General features: G+C 55.8%; 2 protein-coding genes across 2 annotated transcripts; both read left to right on the forward strand.

Moving 5' to 3' along the window:
- Window positions 1–519: 519 nt before the first annotated feature.
- Window positions 520–10,269, forward strand: KLK15 (kallikrein related peptidase 15). Its single transcript, XM_008684707.2, has 6 exons — window positions 520–746; window positions 4,471–4,544; window positions 7,570–7,723; window positions 8,032–8,315; window positions 8,436–8,572; window positions 9,609–10,269. Exons 2-6 carry the CDS (start codon window positions 4,502–4,504, stop codon window positions 9,759–9,761), a joined length of 771 nt encoding a protein of 256 aa, XP_008682929.1. The 5' UTR covers window positions 520–746; window positions 4,471–4,501; the 3' UTR covers window positions 9,762–10,269.
- A 1,260-nt stretch (window positions 10,270–11,529) lies between these two features.
- Window positions 11,530–15,817, forward strand: KLK1 (kallikrein 1). The gene is made up of 5 exons (XM_008684706.2): window positions 11,530–11,575; window positions 13,299–13,458; window positions 14,695–14,981; window positions 15,130–15,266; window positions 15,662–15,817. Exons 1-5 carry the CDS (start codon window positions 11,530–11,532, stop codon window positions 15,815–15,817), a joined length of 786 nt encoding a protein of 261 aa, XP_008682928.2.
- The last annotated feature ends 282 nt before the right edge of the window (window positions 15,818–16,099 follow it).

The raw sequence follows: 16,099 nt of genomic DNA on the forward strand, positions 1-16,099 counted from the left end.
ACCAGGAGTCCAGTCCCATTCCAGGGTGGGAGGGACACGGTGACTGTCTCCCTGGGGAAGGCGGTAAGATGAGGCTTGTTCAGACGGGAGGATCCCAGCCTCAGATGCCTCGCTGAAGGCAGCGACCTGGTCCTGAGGTGTTGCGGTCATCACTGAAGGGCTGTGAGCAGGGGAGGGAAGGGCTCCACCCTGAGCGTAGAAAGACCTTCTGAGACCACCTGGTGGTGGGTGGGAGGAGACAAAACAGAGGACGGGAGGCTGGAGGTGAGGGTCTAGGAGCGGAGGAGGATGCCCGAGGGGCAGCCAGGCCAGGGGAACGGAGAGAAGGGATAGGGCTGGAGACCGCTGGGCTGTAGGGGGATAAGGAAAAGGAAGGGGCGGGGACAGTGCCTGGGGGACTGACCGCAGACTGGGTGAACAGCGGAGCTGTCCCTGCGATGGGAAACATGGGGGGAGGAGTTTGGGGAGAGAGAAGTGAGTGAGGGCATAATGAGTGACAAGGGCCTGAGGACACTGGGGGTGAGAGGACGCCCAGGAGCCGGTGGCTGCCAGAGGCTGGAGTTCAGGGTCAGATGAAGGAGACCTGCGTGGTTGGTGGTTGAACCACAGGAGCTGAGGAAAGAAAGGCTCCGGGCTTCGGGGAGTGTTCGCAGGAGGAGGACAAGGCAGACGGCGGGACTCAGGCCGCCTGGGGAGGTGAAGGACAACTGGAAAGGGGCCCAGGAGGACATGGATCGATAGCCCAGGTCTGTCGCGGTCCGAGTGGGCGGGAGGAGGGGCGCTGACGTCACCGCGTCGGGGGCGGGGCGAGGCGCCCTCCCAGTGAGCCTGCGAGCCAGGGCGGAGCTAGGCGTGAGATCCGTCGGTGTCCCCGTCTGTGTCATGGGGATGCTTGCAACACCTGCCTGCGTGATTTAGTGGGAGAAACACGTGCGATCGTGATGGAGCACCAGGGAAGCTCTCCTGATGAGTCCCCCAGGGGTTCACCTCCTTCCCCTCGTCACCACCCAGGTCCAGCAGAGGGAGGTGGCTCCCCGGGTTGAGGCAAACGGGCTAGCCAGGTGCTCCAAGAGTCAGAATACTCCCCCCAGCACCTCTGAGTGACCAATGCCTATGACGCCCCTCTCTGGGCTTCGGTTTTCTCCATATTAAGGAGGAAGCCATGATAACCACCTCACAAGGCTGTCAGGAGGATAAACGAGATAAGGACCACAGGAACGGTCCGACTGAAGCTGTGGCCCGCTGTGAGTCCTAGAGACTGTCAGCACGAATTTGTAGCCAGATGAGGGGGCAAAGGAGTTCTAGAATAGCTTTTAGCCTGGCAATCCAGAATGTCTAAATGTCTGGGGTTCCAGAACATCTGAAGATCCAGGGTTCTAGAACATGTGGAGGTTTGTGGTTCTACACAATTTTAAACTCTTGGGTTCTGAAGTGTTTGAGGACCTAGACTTCCAGGGTATCTTAGGTTCTAGATACTAGATTCTAGATTCTGAAGGTCTAGTATTGTAGAGATTTTGAGGGTCTATCATTCTAGAATAACGGAGACCCTAAGATTCTGGAATAACTGAGGGTCTGTGGTTCGGGAATATCTGAAAGACATCTGGTGGCTTAGGTGCCATCATTCTCAGATATTATCTGTGCGGAAATCAAGGGCCAAGAACCCATAGGCATTGGCCACTGAGCCCCTAAACAGTCAGCCCTTGTTCATGCACCCCTGGCTGCATCTGGCTTTCCAGATACTGAGAAGGACCATGTTTATAATAGGTCCTAACCTTCACTGGGTGATCTGAGGTCAGTCCCTCCTGGTCTCTGTACCTCCTCATTAGTTGAACAAGCCAGGATAGACTCTAGAAAATTGCTCAGGGCCCTCTTATGGTACTGAGACACTGGAAGACAACTTCAAATTCCCAAAGCTTTGAGTCATTCTAATAATGATCTCCAGAAAGCAGAATCCAGATTTCAAAATGCAGAATCAAGACAGCAGGATCCAGATTAAGGACTCCAGTCTCCCAGTGTCTAAATTCATACTACAGAGAAGATTCTAGGAATCTCTGACTTGTGGAACTCAGGCCCATATCTCCCAGTCCGGCCCTTTAAATGCACAATGCAGATTTAAAACTCCAGACTCTACACTCCAAAGCTAATCCATGAAATCTTAAAAGTCTAGACCCAGATTCTAGAATCCAGGCCCCAAAACTCGAAATTCAAAATCTACCATTCATGCTCCAGGACCCAGGCTTCACATAGCAGATGTGAGGGGTCCTAGGACCTCAAGTCCTAGGTGCTAAACACCAAATTCCAGACTCCTAGTCTGGATTCTAGATTCAAAGGCCCTGGATCTAGAATCCAAGACTAAGACCTGTCACTCAAAGACCAGACTCTAGGATCCAGATTCTAGACTCAAACTCCAGAATTCAGACTCCAAAATCCATACTCTATACTTCAGGTCATAAATGCCTGACTCTAGACCTCCAAACTCAGAGTCCAGAGTTGAAGATCCCCAACAAAAAGTGCAAAACCCAAGATCCAGAATCCAATACCCAGGATTCAGAGTTAGGAGGCCCAGGCACCCACATCCAGAATCAGAGATCTGAATCCAGAACCCAAAATCAGGAAGTGGGGATCCAGATCCAAAATCCAGTGTCCAAAATCAGAGATCCAAGGTTCAGAATACAGAATTGAGACGTCCAGATCCAGATCCAGAATCAAAGATTCAGAACCCTACTCCAGGCACAAGAAGCATGGCTCTAGAGTCCAGTTTCTACACTCTAGACCCCAAATTCCATGTTCCAGGTTCCAGGCTGCTGGTCCTATCTGTTGATTTCCTCTGATCTTTAGGCTCTTGCTCTCTTACCTCCTCTCGCTTGAGGAACTGTCCCTGGCAGAGAATTCTTCCTTACAGACTCAGACAAAAGCTTCAACCTAATAAATGCTCATTAGGCCTTGTCCCCCACCCCACTAGCCACCTAGGCGTCCCCGCCTGTAAACCTGACTCTCAACCTCCTCCCACCCCACCCTACCCCCTAGACCCGGGTGGGGCCGGGAACATATAAATTCAGGTATTCAGGTGCCTGCTCCCCTTCTTCTGGCATCCAAGCTGCCCCAGATCAAGCTGGAGGATCTGGAGTGGGTGAGATCTTTGAGACAAGAGCTGGGGGTGGGGGGATTGAGATACTCAGGGAGACACAGGTCTGCCCTGGTCTAGGGGAGACACTGGATGCAGACATGCACCGCCCTGAGGGACTTGAGTTTCAAGGGCACCTGCGTAGGTCCATGTGTCCTTTACTGAGGTCTCAGGTTGGACCTGAACCAAGAAAATGTCCTGGAGATGCAAGAAGGAACAGAAGGGGGAGGGGGGATGGAGGGAATCAGGAGGACGTCCCCGAAAGCGCTTGTATAAGAGCCAAGAACAAGGTCAGGAGTTATCAGGGGTTCAGCCCAGCTCAGATCAACTGCCCCAGGTGTCCCAGGTGCCAGGCCCCAGGCTGGGCAGTGCTGGGGACACAGAGAGGACCTTACGTGAGCGTTCCTGGGGATCTGTGATGTGACGGAGACACACCAGGGGCTGGGAGGCCCAGAAAAGATACCTGTTAGGTCTCAGGGCCTCCCAGAAGAGGTGGGAGCTGAGCCTTGGTGGGCAACTATGAATTTAAAGATGAGGGGAAGGCTTTAATTCATTCCCAAAGCTTGCTGGGAACTCCCGTGAGCTGCAGCCTTCACCAGGAATCCAGAGGCAGACACCATGGACTGGAGATGGTCAGAGGATCCCCCAAGGTGGAAGTGGACCCTGAAGGGAATGGCATACCCGGAAGGAGGAACCACTTGAGCAAAGGCATGGAGGCATGAAATCACAGGAAGGAAAATGGGAGAATCGGCTGTGTGTAGAAGGGCAAGGTCATGAGAGACCCCGTCAGAGGGGCTGGTGGAAGGGGAAAAACCACTAATACCCTCGAAAGTGAGGCTGGGGAACTAGGACTTTATTCTGGAGGTGCTGGGGATCCATGAGGGCTGTGAGCAGGAGTAGGACATGGTCAACTCTGGGTGTGGAAAGACCCTGCAGGGCCATGTAGGCGGGGGCAGTGGGAACTTGATTGGAAGAACAGACGGCAGGGGTGGGGAGCGGTGGGCACCCAGGAGGCCAGGTAGCAGGCTGGGATAGGGTCTGGGGGAGAATGTATTCTGAGCCAGAGCCTCGAGCACGGAGAGATATCCAGGAGCAAGTGGAATGGTGCTGGGGCCTGACAGGCTGTGGGGGCACCTGAGGGTCTGTTCTGGTGTCTGGAGGAAGGACATGACCCTCGGAGATGGAGAACTGGGTTGGGGGGGAGAGCAGTCTGGGTTGGGGTTGGGGGAACAAAGATGGTGGAAGAAGTTTCTCAAGCAGCGGAGGGGATGAGTTTGTGTCTGGAGGGATCCAGGTTGAGCCCCAAGTGTCCAGCCATACGCCAGTTCACTCTCTCCCCTCCCCAGACTTCAACAGAACCCTCATCCCTGCTCTGCAATGTGGCTTCTCCTCACCTTCTCCTTCCTGCTCACGTCTGCAGGTGAGGCGGGCCCAGGTCAGGTCTGGGTCTATGGGAACATGGTGCCCCTCCCCCACTTCAGGAGCAAATCCTGGCCCTGAAGTCTTCCACAACCCCCCATCACCCTCCCCAAGTCCTCACCCTACCCTGAGACTGTCAGAGGCCTGGGGCTGCCCTAGACTCCGCATGCCACCTGGCGCTGCTTGCTGCTCCCGGGGTGACACAGACCTGAGTTCGAGTTCTGGGGCTGCCCGGTCCTTGCTGTGTGACCTTGAGGAAATTACTTCACCTCTCTCTACCTAGAGTGCCTTCTCTAGGGGACAGGACCCACCTATGACAGTAATGGCCAGGTTTCAATAGCATAAAGTAGTTAAAACTCATAATAAGCCTTAAACAAGTGTTAAGAGGCCAAGACCGCAGACTTCTAGGCTCGAATTCCACCTCACCATGTTTGGTTACTTAACATCTCTGTGGCTCGGGATCCCCAGCTGAACCGTGGAGATAATGGCAGACACCCCCCAGGCTGTGAGGATTCCATCTGGTCCTGTAGGTGAGGCACTAGAAGGTTTTTGGTCCAGGGTCCTGCCCTGTAAGAGCGTGTTGGCATTGCTGAGTCCTGGGTATACGCCAGGCACTCGCGTGGATATATGCCAGAGCTCGCCTAATTCTCAGAACGTCTCTGTGGGGTGGCCTCCACTGGCCTCATTTGATGGGGGAAGGGGAGAGGGTGGCTGGAGAGGGGTGGCCGCTATGTCAAGGTGACCCTGGGAGGCAGGAAAACTCCAGGCCATGTTCAGCTACTACCCATGGAGAATGTAATTGTAACCTGACACCTCTACTCTGGAGAAGTTGACTTTCATTGTACCCCCACATGACCCTCGCCTCTGGGGGCCCCTTAAAGCTCCCCCTGCTGCCAGCCTCCCTCAGGCTTTCTCTGTGCTCTCTCCTCCCTGCCTCCCGCCTGCCCGCTGCACCCAGCGGGGGCCTCCACGCTCCTCCGGCTGGTACTGGCCAGGGGCAGCCTTGCCGCCCAGCTGTTCAGCCTCACCCTCCGTCCTTCTTTGCAGGACAACAACCCCACCCTTCCCTTCTTAAGCCCCCTGTCCACCACATCCGCATTCCCCCAACCTCGCCAGGGCCCTTGTTCCAGTTCCTGACCCTGGAAGGCAGAGGAGGGGCGTTTGGTCTGGCTGTGCCGATTCCTGCCCCAGGGTGGGTGTCTGTGTGCCTTGCTGTGACCTTCAGGGGTCATATCCCCATTGCACCGTAGCAGATCGTGGTCTTGTAACCTTGAAATATCCCTGTTTATGTCCCTGTGTGTGTGTGTGTGTGTGTGTGTGTGTGTGTGAGGGGGGGGGGGGGGTTTCAAAGCCCTGTGTGTCCACATGCTGCCCACATGTGTGAACTGGGTCCCCTCTGTGAAACTCAGTGAGTGACCTTGAACACCAAGTGACTGACCGGGGGGCTCATCTATAGACAGGAAAATATGTCCTGTCCTGTGTCTCTGGCTATGTCTTCGACCTTGGATGCCTAGCCCTGTGTCCATTGTTTCCCTGGGGTCTGATCTCGTGGGTCCACATCTGAGCGTTGGCCCTCTGGGTTCATGTCTATTACTCTGAATCCCCACACAGTGATTTGAAGACGAATCACAATGTGGACCTTGACTATCTTCATCTAAGCCTGGTCATCTGTCTGACTTACTTTGGCTAAATTTTTGTCCCAAACCCAAATATCCACATGTACGTCTGCATAAACAAATCCATGTGTCCTTTGTTTAAAATAACTAGTCTTTATTAAGCAGCTATAATAAGCCAGACATCAAAGACACACACACACACAAACTTATTTAATCCTTACAACAATCCCATTGTTGTAGGCCCAGAGAGGTCAAATAATTAAATAATTTGCTCAGAGGCTCACAGATAACATGTTTGGACCCAGGGGCTTTAGTCTAACATTCCAGATTTAACCACTCTACTTAGACTCATGTGTGTGAGCAAGTCTTTGGGGGCCTGAGTGCAGATGTGTGTCTCTCCCCATGTACCCTTATTAAGAACCCCACCTTGTTGTCCAGTCCCTGTTGGTTAGTGCGCAGGTCTGTGACTGGTATATTCAGACCCACGCCGGAGACTGTAAATTTATTTTTTAAAAGATTTTATTTACTTATTTGTCAGAGAGAGAGAGAGAGGGAGCGCACACACAAGCAGGGGGAGCAGCAGGCAGAGGGAGAAGGAGAAGCAAGCTCTCCGCTGAGCAAGGAGCCCAACACGGGCTCGATCCCAGGACCCCGGGATCATGACCTGAGCCCAAGGCAGACGCTTAACCCACTGAGCCACCCAGGCGCCCCTGGAGACTGCAAATTTAGATGTGAGTTTCTTTGTGTAAATCAGTGTCTGTGGATGTGTGTGTGTGTGTCACACCCACGCCCATGCTGTAACTGTCCAGATTCCTATACACCTACGAATGTCTGTGCTGTGATTCTTGAACCCAAGTATATGCAAGTGAATTTCGGCTTAAAGTGCTATGCACCTCAGTTCCTAAGTTTGGAAGACTGGTTGTGCCTACGTTTGCCCATGACCTTGGGTGGCCACATCTCCATTTGGCTGAGATGTCCAGACTCTGGAGCCAAGACTGTGTCATACATATCGAGTGGCCACAACCATCTGATGTCTGTGACAGCTTGGCGATGAACTTGAGTGGCTGCTTCCAAGTGGCCATCTCTCTGGACCTGTATCCAGTGTCCCGGTCGCCACTCCTAATCTCAGAGGACTTCTTGACTTCTGGGCATTCCCCACCTCCCTGCTCTCCCAGAATCCTGTAGTAAATGGGTGAGGGCCAAGGGCAAGGGGACAGTTGTGGAGAAAACAAGCAGCAGTTCTAAAAGCCAGAGAGAGGCAGTGCTGAAAATTCAAGGACAGGGACGTCTTAAGAGACGGCGGGGGGGGCGGGGGGGAGCACGAGTGAAAAATACATAGTATGGGCAGGGTGCCGGCAAGGTGTAGGACCCAAGGAAAAGGGCTCTGTCCTCTGCCCCCTCTCCCAGCAGCCCGGGACGACACTGACAAGATGCTGGGAGGGGAGGAGTGTGAGCCCCACTCCCAGCCGTGGCAAGTGGCCCTGTTTGAGCGTGGACGCTTCAACTGCGGCGCTTCCCTCATTTCTGCACACTGGGTGCTGTCTGCCGCCCACTGCCAAACCCGGTAGGAAGGCAGGGCGCAAAGTCCTGGGGGGCATGCAGGCAAGGGTCTAGGGCTCTGAGAATCTTGGATTCTGAGCAGGCAAGTGCTGGAGCCTGGGGGCTGAGTTCCGGGTGGGTGCACCTCCCGGGTCCCTGAGGGGCAGGGGCTAGATCTGTTGGGTTCAGAGCCTTGGGCAGAGGGTAATGGCATCGCCAGATTTCCAGAGGGTGCGGGGACCCCAGCTCGCCCGCTCCTTTATCTTTCTGTCTCCCCCACACTCCACTTGCGGGTCATCGCCTGCCCTCACCTGCCCTCACCTGGCCGCGCAGCTTCCTGAGAGTGCGCCTGGGCGAGCACAATCTGCGCAAGCGCGACGGCCCGGAGCAGCTGCGGACCGTGGCTCGCATCATCCAGCACCCGCGCTACGAAGCGCGCAGCCATCGCCATGACGTCATGCTGCTTCGTCTAACCCGGCCCGCGCGCCTTTCCCGGCAAGTGCGCCCCGTGGCGCTGCCCACGCGTTGCCCCCAACCCGGCGAGGCCTGCGTGGTGTCCGGCTGGGGCCTCGTGTCTGATGACAAGCCTGGGACCAAAGGGAGCCCAAAGTCACAAGGTGCGTGAAAGGACGGCGCTGGGTGCCGGGCCTCCAGGGTCCCTATTCTCCAGGGCTCTTGGGGGAAGGAGACAAGGGCCTGAAAATACGGATTCACTCCAAGTCCACTGTCCTCCCCAGTGAGTCTCCCAGATACACTGCATTGTGCCAACATCAGTGTGATCCCTGCCACATCTTGTAACGAGGACTACCCAGGGCGCGTAACGGCCTCTATGGTGTGTGCGGGAGTAGAAGGCGGAGGCACGGACTCCTGCGAGGTCAGAGCCATGGGGTAGGGGGACAGGTTTGGGAGATCGTATGGGGTGGGACTGTGCTTGCTTTAAGCCTGAGAAGATGCTGGCGATAGGTTTGGGGATGGAGAAGGAAGAGCAGTTAGGATGGGGGTGAGGTTAGAGATGGATTGGGTTGTGTTTGGGGCGGAAGACGCGGCGGTTGGTTTGGAATGGCCTGGGTTTCAGTTAAGAATGGGAATGGGCTTGGGGCGCCTGGGTGGCTCAGTCGGTGAAGCGTCTGCCTTTGGCTCAGGTCATGGTCTCAGGGTCCTAGAATCCAGCTGGCCGTTGGGCTCCCTGCTCAGCGGGGGCGTCTGCTTCTCCCTCTGCCTCTGCCCTTCCACTCGTGCTCTCTCTCTCTCTCTCAAATAAATAAATCTTAAAAAAAAAAAAAAAGAATAGGAATGGGCTTGGTTTGATTTTATTTTTTTTAAAGATGTATTTATTTATTTTAGGGACAGAGAGAATATGAGGTGGGGAGGGGGCAGAAGGAGAGAGAGAATCTCGAGCAGACTCCCTGCTGAGTACGGAGCCGGCAGCCTGGAGCCCTATGCAGGGCTGCATCCCAGGACCCTGAGCTGAAATTAAGAGTCAGATGCTTAACCAACTGAGCCACCCCGGCGCCCCTGGTTTGTTTTTAGGTGGAAAATATGTTGCGTTGAATGAGGGATAGGGTAAATTTTGTCTTGGATGTGAAAGACATGATGACTGGGATTGGTTGTGTTGGCAGTAAGAATGGGCGTAGGTCTGGTGTGATTCTGAATGGGGAAGATGCAGGGGTGGGGTTGGGGTTACATGGGGAGGATTGAACATGGGTTGGCCGAGTTGTATTGACTTGTGTTGGGTTGGAGTTGGGTTGGATTGGTTTGGGTTAAATTGGGTTGTATTGAGTTGAGTTGGGGTGGGATTGCATGGGGTGGGGTTGGACTGGGTTTTGACTGGATTGTGAATGGTGATTGGGATAGGGATGGGGGCACTGGATCCAGACGTTTCCCATTCACACTTTCCCTTCTTCCCACAGGGTGACTCTGGGGGACCCCTGGTCTGTGGGGGAGTCCTACAGGGCATTGTGTCCTGGGGTGATGTCCCCTGTGATACTACTACCAAGCCTGGTGTCTATACCAAAGTCTGCAGCTACTTGGAGTGGATTAAGGAAACCATGAAGAGGAACTGACAATTTTGTTTCACCACCTGTGTCTCTGACTGAGCAGAAGCTCCCAGAGCTGGCCAGCAGCCCCATCCTGACCTGGGACAGTGTTGGGCCATCCCTCAAGACCTCTTTTGTCAAGGCACCGATGTCAGCCAAGGACTTGTCCCGTCTCAGGCCAGAGCCGGTGCTCAAGGTCACCTATTTAAACACCGAGATAACAAGAGTGCTGATGCAAGCTTCTCTGTAGGAGTTTCTGGACCTTTCTTCTGGGGATGAAGGGAAGTGGGAGCCAGAGACCGGGTGGGGACCCTGAGGCACCGTACATTGTTCCTTTTCACCCACTGCCCCGATGCCTAGCTGAAGAGAAATGGCTTGAAGTAAGGCTCTCTTCATGCATGTGTGCCTAGGTCAGCTGTGTGATCTTGAGGAAAAGACCCAGTGCCCCTCAGCTTCCGTTTCCCCATCTGTAAAACGGAGCTCATCATATTGCTTACCTCACAGTCTTGTAAGGATTAAATGAGGAAGTTCCTATGAACTGATTCAAATAGTGCCTGGCACTGGGGAAATAGATCTCTGGACCCCAGTGAAAGGACCCAGCCCACAATAGATGATCAAGAGTGACCTCATTTTCTTCGAGATTTAGTTGTGGGCTTCCTGGCGGCCGGGCAAAAAAGGCAAATGCTCTTCTTTCCTTAGACAGGGTTCCCGACACACAGCGGAGGCTGGGTTACCCTGCGACCTACTTTGACTTTACTGAAGAGCCAAGGGAAGGTGTCAGGGGCCTATGAATTCAACACTGAGGCTGCGGAAATCTGGTTCCCCATTCTCAACAGAGATCCCCCCAGATGTGATCTTCAAGGTCACCCAATGTTGAACTACATGAACCTGGCTCCCGAGACCTAACTATTTTACTGGGGGGGAGGAGAATTAGAATTTATGGACAGGATGCTCTTGACGGTGGAAAGGAGATAGTCTGGAATTCGTGGGACTTTGGAGGACGTAACCTTGAGCATCCAGATCTGGGGAACAATGAGTAGGGGTGGGGTGTAACGGGATCCCAACATTGTTTGGGGGCAGGGGGACGTTGGATTTTGAAATGCTAGGGAATTTATTCACAGACACCACGGAAACTTCCTATTTCTGGATCTGGGGGCACTAGGATTGTGATGGTCGGTACCTGCCACAATTTTATTCGGAGAGAAACAATAGTTTGGGACCTAGGTCCTGAGTCCAGGAGTGCAAGAATCAGGGTGTTCTGAAAGCCAAAGCTTACGGTTCAGAGGCAGCGGAAGCTGGGAAACTGGCATTTCGGCTCCAAGTGGTGCAGGGAGAAGGGAATCAGAGCCCCCTGCTGGTGTTTGAGGGTACACTGCATCTTCGGGTGTGTGACTTTCCTTGGGGTTCCGGTATATGGGGCTTTGTATTGGAGGTCCGTGATTCCTCTGCTCTCCTCTTTCTTTTCCCATTCACCCCCCTCACCTCCCCTCACTAGCTCTGTCTCGAAGAGCAGGGGCCCAGGAGCTCCAGGCCCTGCCCCGTCTGGCCTCAGGCCTCAGGAATGCTTCCAGCACAATCAGGGCCCAGAGGACAACAGGTGCTTGCTCTCCCGCCCCTTCCACAGCTCTGGGGTGGGGGGAGGTGTCCAGCCCCCAGGCAGCAGGGGCAGGGCCTTGGCCAGCATCTGCGTGCCAGCAGAGCAGGGGCGGGGCTGGGGGGTGCAATGAGGGTTTTAAAACACTCCTTGGGGAGGCTTCCAAGCTCTGAGCTCACCACCAGCCTGCCCGTGGTCACCATGTGGTTCCTGGTTCTGTGCTTTGCCCTGTCCCCGGCGGGGACTGGTGAGACAGTGGGGAAGATGTGGGGTGGGGGAGTGGGCCCGACTCTCATGCTGTCCTCACCCCCATAACTTCTTCCTCTCCCAAAGTCCACCCCAGACCCAGGTCCCAGGCTCTCTCCCGGGCCCCTGAAGTCCTACCCCAGCCCCTCCTCATGGTCACAGTCATTCTTGCATTAGGTCCCTGCTCCCTCCCAGGAACCCCCAGAACTTTCTCCTCTTCCCCACTCAGACTCCTTCCTCTTACCAAAGGGGCAGAGCCTGGGCCATCTCTGTCTCTCTTTTGGGGGGACTCCAACTCTTCCAAGGAGTGCCCCCAATCCCAGCAGACCCTGGGACCCTGATCACCCTCACCCACCCCCCAGTTCCCTATGGCTCTGGCTCCTGAGTCCCCAAATCCTTCTACACCCTGGCGATTTTTCCCATCTGCTCTCAGCTCTCAACTAGGTCCTCCTGTCCCTGGCATCTGGTTCCCTTCAAATCTTCCCAGGTCCCCCAAATTCCATCAGACACCTATGCTTCTCCCCAAACAGACTTTCTGGCCCATGACTCCACGTGCGCCCCTCCATCCTGGTATGAGGATTCTACAAATGTCTCTTCCTTCCCCAGCTCCTTGTCCCTGAACCCTGATCCAGCACCCCCAACTTCTCCCTGAGGAAGAACACCCAGAGCCCCAACTACAGGCTGCTTTCCCTGTAGAATTTCCTTCCTCCCCATGCTCCAGCCCTCCCCAAGTGAATCCCTCCTGTATGGCTCTGGTTTTCTGTACTTCCCTCCAGGATCCCAAATACCTTCACAGCCCAGCTGTCCTGCCCTACCTCCCCCAGTACTCCAGCATATGATTCTAAAACCCCACAACAAGTGGGTCCTCCCTGCATTCCCCCAGCTGCATGGCCCCAATATGCCTCCATCTTCATTCCTGTCCGGCACCACCCCCGAGAGAACCCCAGGTCTTTCCAGTACCCTCAGACTATGAACCCCATCTCCACGAGGATCACCCGATTCCAGAAGAACGATCATCCGGCTCTGCCTCCCCCTGAGCCCGCTTCCCAGTCCTGACCCCAACCCCAGTTCCATGGCCTCACCTCTCTTACAAAGCCATTCCTGTTCAAGGACCCCAGACCCCCAGAGGACCCTCTCCCAGCCCCAATCAAGGGACTTCAAATCACACCGAGACTCCTCAGCCCACATGCAATTCTTGACCTCTCAGACCTACTTCCCCTGCATCTTTGCAGAACCCTGAAAGCCCAACCTAGGCCTTAACCGATTCTTCAGCCTGGGATCCCTGTAATCCCCAAATCCTTCCTTCCCAGCTTTTGAGCCACTCCCTTGGGGCATACATCCTCTGTTTCTAGAATCTTTTTTCCCTCTCAGAACTCACCATTTTCTGTTCCCCAGGCCAAGACCCCAAATCACCCCCATATCACCCAATCCCCACACCACATGCTACTCCACACGCTGCCTTCTTGTCTCCTGCCTGATCCCCGTGGTTGGCTCTGTTCTCAGCATAGTCTCCCCACCCAGGACCCGCCACCAACCCACAATCCCAGGAATGGCTCCAGAATTCCAGAAACTTCCCACACTCCTTGCCCATCTCCCCAGACCCCCAGCCCTGCTCCTCTGCCCCCATGTCCCTCCAACCCCACAGCACAGCTCCCTCTCCAAGCCCAGTATCCCCGGTCCCACTGCCACCTCCCACCTGCCCTCACCCAGCACCTCTTCCGCAGGCGCCGTGCCCCCCATCCAGTCCCGGATCATAGGAGGCTGGGACTGTGAGGAGAATTCCCAGCCCTGGCAGGCAGCTCTGTACCATTATAGCAAGTTCCAGTGCGGGGGCGTCCTGGTGCACCCACAGTGGGTGCTCACAGCCGCCCACTGCTTAAACGAGTGAGTGGGGGCAGGGTGAGTGGGGAGGGGGTGTCTGTGCTCCCACGGGAATAAACAACTGGGCACGGACGCTGGGTTCACCTCAGGGGAGGTTGGGGGGCTCAGGGAAACAAAGATGGCACTGGTCTGGGTCCCATGGAAGGTGGCAGGGACAACCCCAGGAAGCCCTCCCACGGCAGCCTGTCTCTCTGTCTCTCCCTGTGACTGTCTTCCTGTGTCTCCCTGTCCTGTGTCTCCGTGTCTCTCAGTAACTGGCTCTGGCATGTGTCTGTCTGTCTGAGTATGATTTATCCCTGTCTCCCTCTCTGTTTGGTCTCGGTGTCTCTGTGTGTCCCCGTGTCTGTCCACTTCTGGGTCCCTCCGCTGCACCCCTGTACCTGTATGTCTCACTCTCTATCTCGCTGCCCCATCTCTCTCTCTGGGTCTCTGCCTCACTCCCTCTCCCCCATCGCTGCTGAGCACCACCAGGATGGGACTGAGGGGGACCCCCAGAGACAAGGAAGGGATTATCCTGACATGTGTGTGAGAGGGGCGCTTCTCATGTGCCCAGCCCCTCCCTCCAGGACAATGATACACTCCAGGGGACACAGGGAAGGACTGGTTTCAGCTGGAGCCTACTGGGGACCCTGGAGTAGGAGAAGGAGAAAGAGAAGGAGGAGGAAGGGGGAGAAAGCCTGGGGAGGGAGGTGGAGCAGACCTTGGGCTGGGAGCCAGGCCACCCGCTGCTGGGGAGCCAGCCCCACAGCCCCTGCTGCAGCTGAGTCTGTCCCAGGCCCCCTCCCTGCCCCTCCTGTCCTCCCTCCCTGTCCTCCCTCCCTGTTCTCTCTCAGGCTGCCCCCCACCCTCTCAGCCTGTATTCCTCCCTCTCTCCCTTTGCTTCCTGTCCCAGTCTCACTGAGCCGCTGCTCCTTCTCCTCCCTGTGTCTTCCTTCACTCCTGCTCCTTCCCTCCCAGGGCCTCCTTCTTCTGTCTCTGTCTTTCACTGTCCTCTCTCTGCCTCTCATCCCCTCTCCCTTTGTGCTCTTTTTCACTCCCCTGTCTTTGTCTCTGGCTTTGACCTTGTCACATCGCTCTGTCTCTCACTCACTGCCTTTTCTTCATAGCTCTTTATCTTCCCAACTCTCTCTCCGAGGTTACTCCTTGTTTCTGTCTTCGGGACCCTCCCCCAGGCTCCCTGGCCCCATCTCCCTTTCCCCCTCCTCTCTCCTCATTCCCTGGGGCCCCCTCTTTCCCCAGCAATTACCAGCTCTGGCTGGGTCGCCACAACCTGTTCGAGCACGAAGACACAGCCCAGTTTGCCCAGGTCAGTGACAGCTTCCCACACCCCGAGTTCAACCTGAGTCTCTTGAAGAACCACACCCGCCTCCCCGGAGAGGACTACAGCCACGACCTCATGCTGCTGCGCCTGGCAGAGCCCGCCCAGATTACAGATGCTGTGAGGGTCCTGGACCTGCCCACCCAGGAACCCCAACTAGGGAGCACCTGCTATGCCTCTGGCTGGGGCAGCGTTGAACCGGATAAGTGTACGCCAGGGCCAGACCCCGCAGCCTGGAGCCCAGACACTCGGGTGTGGGGAGGAGGGGGCTGGGGACTGGACTCAGGGTCTGAGGGAGGAGGGGCCGAGGAGCCGCCTGGGGTCTGGTCACAGCCCGTTTTCTCTCTGGTCTGTAGTCGTCTATCCAGACGACCTCCAATGTGTGGACGTCGAACTCCTGTCCAATGACGTATGTGCCAAGGGCCACTCCCAGAAGGTGACAGAGTTCATGCTGTGCGCTGGACAGCTGGAGGGCGGCAAGGACACCTGTGCGGTGAGCCGGCCTGCCCCATCCCCCCACCCCCAGGCCTCGAGGTGCTGGGGGAGGGGACTTAGGTTCTGGACTGCTGTTGAGAGCTAACCAGGCATCTGTCTCCACTGCTTCCCAGCTCCGGCTCCCCCAACCGAGCCTCAGCGCCCTCCCCCTGCTCCCTTTCCTTTCCCCACCCTCATCCTGGTCTCCCACAGATCTCTCTCTTCTACATCAGAGTCCACCTCTGTTGGAATCCACCAGCCAGAGGGCCATGGACTCCGGAAAGAACTGTGATTTTTCCCGGAGCTGGGGAGTCGAAGTCTGCTCTCTGTGAGCCCAGCTGTTAGAGCTGGTGCTCCGCCGGCAGAACTGGGGCCCTCGCTGACCTTTCTTTTCCTCTCCCCCTTGTGCTGCAGGGTGACTCGGGGGGTCCACTGATCTGCGATGGTGTGCTTCAAGGAATCACATCCTGGGGCCACATCCCATGTGGCAGCCCCAATATGCCCGCAGTCTACACCAAAGTGATCTCGCACCTGGAGTGGATCAAGGAGACCATGACAGCCAATTCCTGAATGCCCCCATCATGTTCCCTACCCCCAGTAAAATCAAATACGCATCAAATTCGCATCACGTTTGGTGTCCGCTGGCCTTCCAGACGCAGGGAACCTGGAAGCTGGGGATCCACCCGGCCCGTCTACAGCCTCTCCAGCCCTCCCAGGCTCGCGGCAGGAGGCGTGCACGAATGAGCTAGGGGAAAGGAAGGAGCAGAGACAGGTGTAGACAAACCTGCGGAGAGGCTCAGACCCCAAAGGGCAAGCAAGGCAGGGACTCGATACCGCTCACACACGTGGGAC

Source organism: Ursus maritimus, unplaced genomic scaffold (genome assembly GCF_017311325.1).
Source record: "Ursus maritimus isolate PB19 unplaced genomic scaffold, ASM1731132v1 scaffold_19, whole genome shotgun sequence".
Lineage (NCBI taxonomy): Eukaryota > Metazoa > Chordata > Mammalia > Carnivora > Ursidae > Ursus > Ursus maritimus.

Excerpts from the sequence above, each read along its gene's own strand:
- KLK15 (XM_008684707.2), top strand. The coding sequence starts at position 4,502 with ATGTGGCTTCTCCTCACCTTCTCCTTCCTGCTCACGTCTGCAG. Across the intron at positions 4,545-7,569 it reads CTTCCTGCTCACGTCTGCAG|CCCGGGACGACACTGACAAG; the intron begins GTGAGGCGGGCC and ends CTCTCCCAGCAG. Across the intron at positions 7,724-8,031 it reads GCCGCCCACTGCCAAACCCG|CTTCCTGAGAGTGCGCCTGG; the intron begins GTAGGAAGGCAG and ends CTGGCCGCGCAG.
- KLK1 (XM_008684706.2), top strand. The coding sequence starts at position 11,530 with ATGTGGTTCCTGGTTCTGTGCTTTGCCCTGTCCCCGGCGGGGACTG. Across the intron at positions 11,576-13,298 it reads CCTGTCCCCGGCGGGGACTG|GCGCCGTGCCCCCCATCCAG; the intron begins GTGAGACAGTGG and ends CCTCTTCCGCAG. Across the intron at positions 15,267-15,661 it reads GCGGCAAGGACACCTGTGCG|GGTGACTCGGGGGGTCCACT; the intron begins GTGAGCCGGCCT and ends CTTGTGCTGCAG.